We start from the raw sequence: 11,827 nt of genomic DNA, 5'->3' as shown, positions 1-11,827 counted from the left end.
GAGACCTGTTCTCCCACAGGACCCAGCACTTCCCTTGCTCTGCAAAAGGCTAGAAGCCAAAAACATGACTGGAAGTTCCCCATCCTTTATCTGTCAGCTGTCCCCTTCAGGATCTGGGGTATGATGTCATCAGCCTCCGTATAACAGTCCAGGAAAACATGTGCCATGTTGCACTGGATCACCTGTGGTTTCTCTCTTTGCCCTTTCAAAGCTGCATGGAGTTCCTTCTCTGCCCTCCTTGCAAAACCTCGTGGATCTCCTCTCTTCTTCTCAAAGCCGCATGGAGATCTTCTCTAAAATGACTGCTGCCTATTGTTAAATCCCTGACTGCGTCCTGTGATGCAGTGGGCATGGTAACCAGTTCTCACCATTCACAGAACCTTGTGCAGGCTCTGTATGCTTCTTCTGCACCATTCCATGATCAAAACCCCTCCCATCTCCTTGGGGCCTTGGAAGAACCAAAGCCATTTGTGTAACTAAGACACTAGCTACTAGCCATAGTCATGCAAAGGCATCTTTAAAGCTGTTCCCTTTTCCCCATCCCCCAACCCGCAGGCTCTGGGGATTTTTGGAGACCCCCCACTCTGTAACAATCCCAACTTAAGTAGAGCAGAAAGAATTTATATAACTAAGTGACCAATTGAATGTTGAGTAAAAAGGAGAGGTAACAAGGATTATACCTAGTGGAGTTAATAAGGCTTCTAAATTTCTTAGGTATGATAACTTCAAGCCAACACAATACAATTATGATTAGAATAAAATCTGTGTTTTGCATATGCCAACTATTATAGCCTTATACCAAATGTTTGATAATTGTAAGCAATGTTGAACTTGCTTATAATATATTTAGATGGACAAAGTGTTATACTGGAAGTTATATACTTGTGAGACTCTAGGGAAAGATATATTTTTTCCAAAGGCAGAAAATTGGATTTAGTGATGAATAATTGTGGATCTCCTGTTTCAGTTCACAGTCAGCACCTGATAAATGATCTTATTCCTGTCCCTAATGGTTTCTTTCTTTAGTGAACTTAGTACTAGGGTAGTTGATGTGATTTCATCAGGTTGGTTGGTAATGCAAACAATATGCAGAATTAAAAATTCTTCATACCATACAATAAGCATCTTTTCCACTTACAGTATGTTCCTGGTTTTATTTGTTACACTTAAATTAAATGCAGCTGAAATTTATTTTGGTGTAAGGAGTGAGGCTGGGTTCCAACATTCTTGCCCTTCCAACTTGCTAGCTGGTTATCTCAAAATGATTCAATGATTACAAATGTAATTTAAAAAATGTCTATGTGCTCAAAATGCTATGAAAATAGAATATTAATAAAATCTTGAAAAGAAGTTGTGACATGATTTTCTGTTTGCAGATGGCTTTATTCCAATGATAAACTCAAGACTTAATGAGGACTTGTAAAGAAACAAGTTCAGGAATGATTAAGAGACACTCTTTTACCTACAAAAAATGTAAGTGGAGGAGCTAAACTGAAACTGCTAAGAAGAATAAAGTGGCTTGTCTCAGAAATGCAGAAATAATAAACATAGTTTGAAGTGTATCTGGACAGAAGAGTATTTACAGCAGCATTGTCTATAATACTGCCCAGTTTCTTGAGCAGCTGCAAACCTCTGGAACCCTGGCTCTGTAAGTCAGATCAATCATAGCCACATTTTTGTTACAGGCAGCTAGACATAATCCTAAATGAAACAATATATTTCTTTTGTGTGTTTCTCTGTCTCCACTTTTCATTTTAACTTTTCATTTAACATGGATTACTTTTTAAAATTAAAAACCATTACTGGAAGTAAGGAATATTTTGAATGCTGGACAGCTAAAGAAGACATGAAAGTAACCAAGACAGTAAAAACTTTAGTGGAGAACACAAAATAATTTGAGAGATATAATTTCATTTGCAGAATGACAGGGACAATTGATTATGACCAGGATGTTAAACACTCGAACAATCTATGTTTTATTTTTATAACAAAGAGACAAGCAGTAAAAGAGTTGATTTTAGGAGTTTATTATTTTTTTTTTTTTAAAAAAAGCAATTTCCAGGGTTTTCATTGTGCAGGTTTATCCCAGTCTCTATAGCATGATACAGCGATAACTGATTTTTTTATAATGACTCAAAGGCACTGGAGATCCATAACTGTCTTCTGAATTATCACAGAAAGAAGAAAGAATTAGAAGAGTTTAATGTTAAGTGTATTAAAAAATCATATTCTAATTCTTTTAAATTGGTTATCCAAGTATGATAATATAGTAGAGTTCAGATAACTAGAGAAGGCAATTGATGAGAACATCCCATTCCTATCTGGTGTGCATTAACAGACGTTTTACTGCATATAGCTTTATATAGTTTGCAAACTAATTCAACCCATTTTACACAGCATTAATTATTTTTATTGAATTTAGCACTGGGCTGAAACTGTTGCTCATTATCTCATAATAACTTTTTTTTTCTAATCTTTTGATGGTTTTCTCTCACCTGACACAGTATTTGGACTTTAGTGTGTACGAAATTTTGAGATAATCTCTGCTCATTCTAGTAATATTTACCATGTAGTTACTCAAGGCCAGGTATCCAAGACTATTCATTCATTTGTCCTCCATCTCTGTTCTTGACCTTGGTAGAAGAGAGACCTTGTGTCTCACTGGAATATGTGCTAAGCTCCAAGCCAGAAACTGTTTGTGAGTTGATTGTTAACAGAGAGGACCTCTCAAGGTTCTTATTAATGCTGTGCAAACAAAGGTTTCGTCATTTCAGTAACTATTTGTACACTTATAAAAGCAATACAGTCATGGGAAAAACCAACAAGCACAGCTTGGTAGAATAACCTGCCATGAAATATCATTGGCTTTATAATAATTTACTACAACTGTTTTTTTTTTATTCACACTGGATAGGAAATGCTTCCATCTAACACATGGAATACGAATATATACAACAAAAAATTGGGTTTTATTAAAAAAACTTCACGAAGACAATAACATAGGGGTTTACAAAAAAATTTTGTGCAGTTTTCTGATCACAATCATATGTCTGCTGTCTTTTACAGGGAATGATACAAGTATTGATAGATTTTATAAACCAATTAAAAAATTGTCCTGCCTGTAATAGCCTACTATTAAAATACTGCCTTGTTCATAGAGTATAGGTGTTTTTCTTTCTCAACTATAATTCTAAATGACTACAGATGACATGATGAGTCAGTTTTAAGGACACACCCTGCTAATCCTCTTCAAAATCATCATATATTTGCCTTTCCCTATTTCATCAAAAAGTTCACCAAAACAACATCCCAGAAACTGCACAGGACTTCTGACTGATGTGCCATTGAGATCCCGAATGCTGCGTTCTTACACGATGCCCACCATCTTTTTTCATAACAATGTCAGCATCTTGGCTTGACATTTCTTTGGGCTGCACGCAGTGAGTCTGGGGCAGTGGTGTGGGGTGGACTGTTTTGTACTGCCAGCAGTCAAAACAGTTGTCATGGGCTCAACATCTCTACACTGTGAGCCTGGGGAAACCATTCTTCTATGGAATGGTTTTCTGGAGTCCAGCGATGTCACTGCAGGTGGCTGAGACATTCTGGTCCCCACTTCATGAAGAATTATCCTAAAGAAGAAGCCTAATGTTCTAAAAATAGAAAATATGGGCCAGGTTGGAGGTTGGGGGAAGGAGGTTGCTTTCACAAGTCTTGGAAACCATCTCTGATTTTAGCTCTATGAGAAGGGTTGGGGATTCTCTGGAACTGGCAGCCTGGGAGAAGGGCTAGGTCTAAGGTACACTTGGAGAAGTGACAGTTTGGTGCTGGCACTGCAGAGTTAGTGCCTGTAGTCTAGGCAGTGTGCCTAGGTCTAATTTCTGCTGACTACCTTTTATGCCTAAGGGTGCCCTTCCCTCCTGCCCCATGCAATCCCTATTTGTGTTTGCTTTCTAAATAGTGATGACAAATAAGGCTCATCTCTCTCCCAATTCTGACTGATGAGTGGGGCTCTTTGGAGTTGTGATTTGAGGATTGTGAAGAAATCATTGGGCTCCATGGGAAATAGTGCTGTGAATGATTAGCAATGTCTGTGAAGGCTATAAGAATTGGTGTTTAATGGAATGCATGCCAGGTCCTTGTCTCTGTTCTAAGTAAAGTGAAAGAATGAGTCTGTCTTGATGTGTTTTTGAAGGATCTCTGGAGACCAAAGACCAAAGCACTAAGTTTATATTTATATTTTGCTTTGTTCCTGAAAACATTTAAGGTATTTGGGGGAGGAATTTTAAGACTTGTGGAAAGCTGGAGGGGGAGATAATTTTGAACAGGCTGGTGCAGGAGGCCCTTGACAATGACCCTGTTTTCACCTGTGGGTTATGAGGCCCAATGTTTAGAAAGTGCTTATAGAGCTTACTGCTCACAACATATTCAGAAAGACTTAGAGCAATGGAGTGAGTCCCAGGCATGGTGGGGATTTCAGGCAGAGCATTTCTGGTATATTTCCTCTGGGTCAATAGCTGATAATAAATTGTGAGTATGTTGAAAAGTCAAGGAGAAATCTATTTGCATCCACATACATGCCTTTTGGGGGGTTAATCAAAGAACCTGGAGATAGTTCCCTTATTATGTCAGGACTACTGTCTCTCAGCTCTACCTAGAAGTCTCTGGTACATACCTTTACTAAGAAAGAACAATAAAATTAGTGAAATCATGTGGTAGGTGCTAGTGGTGCCATTTTAGAAAGATCAACTCACATTTGTCTCTGGAAAAAAGGACCAATCACTTCTTCATATTTGAAGTGATTTAAACCAAAGCCAAGCCTTGATTTTTAACATGAATTATTAACAGGTTGTTTGTTGACAGTGTGTGGTCTATTGATTTAGGGGACCATGTCAAGCCAAAGCCAGCCACCTCAAGCTGCTGATGGCCTGTGGGTTTTAGAAACTGTCTGATGCTCCCAGCAGTATGCCCCTTGTCAATGCACACACCTGATTTCACTTACACAGCAACATGGCAACATGGCAACATACCTTTCTCCATCAGTAAACACCTGCTCTCTACCTCACTTGGAAACCAAGAGAATTTGAAAGGAAAATGTGGCATGCTTTTACTCCTCTGAAAATCCCAGTAAGACATGTTTTGGATATCTGATGTTGAGTTTCTTGCCACAATGGCTACTCAAGCTTTCCCCAGAATTGTAGGAAAAGGGTTTCCACCCTCCTGGGTGGTACACAGTGGTGAGGATTCCTTGGTTCCTAGGCCAAGGGTCCATGGTTAAATGATGGAGTTGGAGTGGAGGACGATAAGCAGCATTTAGAAACTTAGCAATGTTATCTCTTATCCAACTCTGCATTTCACCCTTAGAGAAATGATTTCTTACTGTTCTTCCATGAGACACAATTCCATTTAGAGCATCTCAGCAATTTCATTGTTTCTGGAACCTTTCAGAGGTGATGACTGGCTGGCTATAACTGTGGCTGTAGTTGCCTCATCATTTATTTTCAGGCATTTCAAAATTTCGATTTCCTTCTGGTGATCACAACTGTCAGCATATTGGCATTAGAAATCAAATTTTAGAGTGTGTGAACATCACTGGGCTTTATCACCACTCATTTCCAAAGCGGAAGCTTCCTTTAACTGGAAAGACTTGTTCTAACACCACAGAGGAGCCGCCTCCCTTAAGTTTCGGAGAGAGCCCAGAGCACAAACTTTGGGTTCTAGACAGAAGGCCTAGGAGGAGGCCGGGAGGGGGGTGGTGCCCTGTTGGGAGGTGGAGCCTGAGGGGGAGGGGGAAGGGTGGAAGGTGGGGATGGAAATGGAGGAGTGGGAGCACTGGGGGGTGGGGGAGGGCAATGGGAAGCAGGGGGTGGAGGAGTGTAGATGGGGGCAGGAGGCGGCGAGCTGTTGTGGTAGGCGTTGTTGAGGGGGTACTTGGCGGGCGGATTGTTCTTGACTCTGGTGAAGTTGATACAGCGCCCCTAGAAGAGAATCAAAGAGAAGGAAATGTGAGCTGAATCTTGCTATGCTATGACCTTACAACAGAGCAGGTGGGAAGTGTGGTGGGCGGCCTGAAAGAAATATGTACAAAGCCGACACAACACTTATGACAACACTCTGCTGGTACACAATAGGACTCGGGAACAAATAAGCTCCCTGTTTCCTTTTTTGACACTTACTGTGTTGAAAACCATCTGTTAAAAATTATTTTTTCCTGCAGTCTCTCAAGGAGGAGGAAAGGAAGAGGCCAGACCTTACCCAGATGCATTGGGTCAAGCTGAGTACAGAGGTCATTGATTTTAATCTCAACAGCCTTGCAATGATAGGTATGAGTATCAATTACTGCATTTTATAGATGAGGAAACAGGCTCAGAAAATGTAAGTCACTTTCCCAAGGCCACTAGGAAGAGGCAGGGTTGGTGGAATTTGAGGATCAATTCCCTGTGGGATACACACGTGTGTGATTTGAGACTTGGCTTGAGATGAGAGTCACAGCTGGAACACGATGCAGGTTGGTGGGAGATGTGGGGGCTGAGCAAACCTTTGCTTACACGTGCACACCTCTACTCATCCTCCAAGTTGTAAGTCAAGTCCCTTCTCCTCCACACATCTTTCCCTGATGACTCCAGCCTCTGCTTACTTAGCCTTTGCTTCCATCTCTAGTTACAGTCTATGCCGCATGTGGAAGCCTGCACACTAAAATTGTTGGATGTGTAAATGCCTTGCCTCCCTGACCAGGTGAGAAACTTCTGGAAGGGAGCAGCCTTGTTTGATATTTTGCTGCCACCCTATTGGTTTAGGAACTACAATGCCATATTTAGATGCTAGCGCCCCATCTTCTCCAAGCTTGCATTTCATAAGATTAAACCAGGGCCTAACTTTGTTAGGTTCTGATTGGGGTTCCACTAACTGCATTGCTCAGAACCCCCAGATCAAGTCCAAGCTTTCATGCCTTAAGTTGATTTTGTAACCCAGTACTGTAATTCCCAATTGTCCAGCAGCCTTCTCTTACAGTTTTCTAAATCTAAGCCTTGGTTACAGTTTATTTATGATTCTGGATAAAACTCTTTCCTTCAAGATGTTAAAGTCCTAATGGTTACCATCTGTAATAAATTCCTGTAATGGACAACTCAGAGTTTGGGATTTACTGTACTACATAGCCTGCCCTTCATTCCTAGACAAGCTAAGTCAAACCCAGAGATGAGAGATTCATTTCCTTTAAAGCTGAAGGGAAATTCCAGTCCTGGGGAAGGAGCTGCTGGTGCCTGGGGCCGAGTCGCTGGGTGGTTTTATTTCCTTTAGGGCTGGCCATCCACTGCTCTCTCTCTTTCTCTAGGGACCAGTGATGTGGACTGGAGCAAGCGAGGAGTCCCATTAATCCAGAGGCTGGGAGGTGGGGGTGAGGTGGGAGAAAGACCACCCTAGTTAGCCCCTCCAGCTGCCCCCATTGCCTCTTGGCTATAGCTGCAGGGGCTAGGGTGGGCTGAGGTGGGAAGAGGCAAGGAGCCCCCTTCCTATGGTCAGTAACACTCCAGGACTGCATTCACAGTGTCCTCCAGAGCACTGGGCTGTGGTTCATGATAGACTCTAGTACATCAGAGCTGACACAACAGCCCCAAGCACTCGTTAAAGCAGCCAGAGGGGAGGGGTAATCTCACTGCCTCTGCCACATCCCTGCTGCATGACACCCCACTGTGTGAAATGGGGTGAGGATACTAATAACACCTGCCACTGACAGCCACTATGAGGACTAACCTAATCAGCGTTGGTGGAGGCCTTGGTAGAGTGCCTGGAACACAGTATTTGGGAAATGAAGTTAAGTCTAGATGGGGAAACACACTCAGACACAATAATGGCCTGTAGAAAGGTGAGCTGGAGGTAGTATCAGGTTTTCTGACTCTTAGTTTAGTGCCTACTAAGTGAGCTGCAGGCTAGAGCCTCTATACGCCACACCTGGCTTCTATGATAAACCTGGCACACAGGGGGAAAAATGTAGCATTGGACATGTGACCAGAGCAGCCCCCAGAATGCGCCCTCTTAAGCACTTGCACTATTCTACTAACTCGTACAACTTATTCTCAAAGGACCTCCCACAGTGCTTTGCACACCTAGTAAACTAATGATGCATTTACACATACTTATCATCCTGAACAGAGGTGCAGACCTCACATAAACAAATCCCTGGGGTGAGTTACAGTAAGACGCAATCAGGGCTTCAGGGAGGGGTGTAGCTACAAATTAAGTTATTAAAACCTGGAGCCTGAGAAGCCAACACAAACACTGTAACACTTAGAGCATATAATTGGCTTGAAGATCAGTTTACACGACATCATTTTTTGCTTGTGAGAGGATAATAGAAAGGCCAGATGTTCTCAGTATCACACATGCCAGCGAATCTGCACCAGTGTTTGCTTAAAATGTTGCTAGGACGATTGGAGCTCTCAGTTCCTACACTGGTCTTTGTAACCCAGTTTAATTCTTTGCAGGATTGTTTTAGGGTGGTTTGATTCAGACCTAAGATTTGGCTTTGACCTCAGTTTACCCCGGCTTGTTCATTTATGAAGAATGAATGCCAATTATTTTCACACATTACTAACAAAATTCTCTGGATAAATTCTAAGGAAATGCAACAATATCTCCTGCAAAGTGGTAGCTTGGCAGGATGCTAGGTGGTGTTCCTTCTAGGCTGGAAAGTGCCATTTTTACCTGACTAGATCTAATGGTGTTGGGAGGATGATTAGATACCTCCAGGCATAACTCTTTATTATCAAAACCTTATGAGCCAAGTATTAGTATCTTTACTGTACAGAAAAAAGACTGAGGGCTTAGCTTTATTTAAATAATGTGTCCACGATTATATAGCCGTGAATGGTAGAAGCTGTATTAAAACCAGCTCTGCTTGTTGTAGGTACTAATCCTTTTTTTCATTGTATTTTTCTGAAGGTAGACTAACAGTACAAATAATTTCTTGAAGCACTTCAAGATGGTATCACACAATGTAACACTTGGCCACAATCCATCACCTCTTGACCTAGCAGTCTAGAGGTGTTTCCAAAAGGAATCTGGTCAATTCACTGCCCAGTTCAAAGTCCTTCAATGGCTCCGCATCATCTTTAGAATAAATCCAAAACCCTCTGATGGCATTTCAGCCCTTTTTGATCTGGTCCTGGCTTATATCTTTCAATTCATATCTTGTTCTTTTATTTACTGCAGGATGTCCAGGCTGGCCATCCTCAGCCATCCACAAGTATTTGTTCGATGAAAGAATACACTATGCCAGTCGGCACTCTTTTCAGTATAAATGTTGCTCCCTAGCTGGTGGGTGAGTACCTCTGAGGCAGCTTCTGGATCTTCTCTTCCTGAGATCTTTAAAGCAGAATTAGGTCTGAGTTTAAGTTGACGCTCAACAAATACTGCTCCTATCCCTGAGGGTTTTCAAGGTGGACTGAGCTTTCGGTGAAAGCTCAGATTTTCCCTGCAAGTTTAGGTTCCAAGGTCCATGAACTCATGGCTGTGAGTTTAGGTCTCCTTGTTTACCCTCTCATGTTCTCTTTGGACATCTTCTAGGCTCTTGGGGAAGGAGTGGTAAGCATATTATGCACTCCCCTTGATGTTCACACTACACATCTTCACGTGTTACCTTAAAAAATATACATATATTTTGGTTATTTTTGATTGATTTATCAAAGAAAATTGTCCCTCAACAAAATATTTTATCTGAATTGGAGGTAACACTCTGAAACAATCATGGTGTAGTCAAGATGACAGATCTTGTTGAGCCAGGTTCTGGCTTTTTCCCAGTTTTGAACCACAGAGAGACAGACAGGAAACTGGAGGTGTGGGGCTGTGGTCTGCCCTGCGGGTCAGGCCTGGGAGGCAGAGTTCTAGCTCCAGCTCTGCCCCTAATGCACTCACTGTGAAACCTGGAGTAAGTCACTTTTTCTCTACGAGCCTCAGCTTCTTCATTTGTAAAATAGAGTTGTGCTCACCAGAAAACATCCAAGCATCTCTCAGCCCTAATATTTTATGATTTGATCAAAATTTGAGTTGTTTTGGAGCCCTTTACTTGAATACTTTAATTTGAATTCTTTGTGGGCAGACAGTTTGCACATTTTTTTATACAACTTAGTTTGGCTAAACTCTTTGTATTGCAGGTTTTCCAGTTGGTTATCGAACATAAAATATTAATAAACTGAATTTAACAATTGGACTCTTCATCTTCTGCTCTTTTGTTACCATGGTAAAGACTCAAGCTTGCCTGTGAGTTCTAAATTTGAGTTTGTGGGATGAGAGGGGAAGATGTGAGAACTGTGGGCTGATTGGGTGCAAATGACTTGCCAGTGATGAGCTCATGTGTGCTGAGTGTTATAAACCATCTGTTTAGGTAGGTATCAGGCACCATCAGTGGAGAGGGAGCTGGCCTTCAGAGATGGTTAAAAATATGCTATGTTCCCACAGATTAAACAAAATAGTTCCCCATGAACAGAGGTCATTTAAGGAAGCTGGATTACACAGGAAGAATACAAAAATAATCAGATGGAAAAAGAATAACATGCATGCCAAGTTTCTTCTGACAAATACCTTTTCTCTCTGGCCTAGTTCTCTCATTAATTGACTTGTTTGCAGGGTTGTAGGTATTTCTCAAATTGCACAAGGATTGGGTTTCCAGTTTGCTTTAAGTCATTTGTTTAGAATTAGGATCATAATTTCTAACTTAAGTCACTCTTGTAAATGGTGTTGGTCTCGGGCTAGACCACAAAAGCTCATTGGCATATTGAAGGCAATTGATGTAATTCTGCTGAAGTTGGTGCTCTAACAATAAATGAGACACAGGGGCAGTGAATGGATGGAGGGCTGGATTGGATGACTTCATAGTATCTTCTATCCTATGATTCTCTCCATTTGTTAAGTGCTTTGTGCATTCATCCTTTTGACAAATTGTTCTGAGTGCCAGCTATGTCCTGAATACCTTCTGAGGTGCTGTTGACAGCACTGAGCAACCAAAAGCAGTCTCTGCCCTTATGAAGAATATTTATTGTCCACAGGCAGAGAGAGATGGTAGTCAAGTGATTCAACAATCATATTTGTGCTCTGTGACACCTACTCTGAGCTAAGCATTTATATGCTCTCTTCTGGGAGTCTGGAATGATGACTGAGTTTATAGGATATCAATCAGTTAGGGCTGATCCCTTGCATAGATGGGATGGACGTGGAAACTGGGGGACAGCCATTTTCTGCCAGAGTCTGGGAGCAGCAGAGTTCTGACTCTACACCTTAAAGATCCTTCACACTCATCCACTCCTCCCCACCCTCACTATTGCTTGTCTTCTATAACTTGGGCCACTAAGTAAAACAGTCTTTCTGCCTTCAGCCTTTCTCTTTTCCAGTGATATTTTGGTTTCCATATAAAATTTATATATACACACATATATAAATAAAAATGTGCATGCACATATATATGTATGCATGTACATGTATATATAGAGGTGTACATAACATGTGTATATACCTGTATACATAAGATTTTATATGTTTACACATAAAATATATACATATACATACACATAGACATACATTCAACATTGTTTTCCTGCTCAAACTCTTCAATGCCTCCCGCCTTCTAAGGGAAATATCCAAGTTCCCGAGCAGGAACTGGCCCCTGCTTCCCTTGCATTTCTTTCTGTCATCCCACTCCTTTTCTTTTATACTTCAGCTTTGGTCCATCATTTGAAATGAAGCCACCTTCTCTAGCTTTTCATTCATAGTCCCGATTCTATGACAAGGACAAGGTAGCAGAGAGACACCTGTCTTGCTTTTTTCCCTTTTTCCTAAA

The 11,827-nt window shown here is 41.3% G+C and overlaps 1 protein-coding gene across 1 annotated transcript in view; it reads right to left on the bottom strand.

Moving 5' to 3' along the window:
- Positions 1–2,011: 2,011 nt before the first annotated feature.
- ANTXR1 (ANTXR cell adhesion molecule 1) overlaps positions 2,012–11,827 on the bottom strand; it is a 255,517-nt gene continuing 245,701 nt past the window's right edge. The window contains exon 18 of the mRNA XM_090281456.1: positions 2,012–5,975. Coding sequence (XP_090137582.1) covers positions 5,715–5,975 — 261 coding nt within the window. The 3' untranslated portion in view covers positions 2,012–5,714. The remainder of the gene's footprint in view (positions 5,976–11,827) is intronic.

This window comes from Furipterus horrens, unplaced genomic scaffold (assembly GCF_987537825.1).
Source record: "Furipterus horrens unplaced genomic scaffold, mFurHor1.1.pri manual_scaffold_6, whole genome shotgun sequence".
Lineage (NCBI taxonomy): Eukaryota > Metazoa > Chordata > Mammalia > Chiroptera > Furipteridae > Furipterus > Furipterus horrens.
The sequence above is the reverse complement of the archived record's forward strand: the minus strand, read 5'-3'. Positions and strand labels throughout refer to the sequence as shown.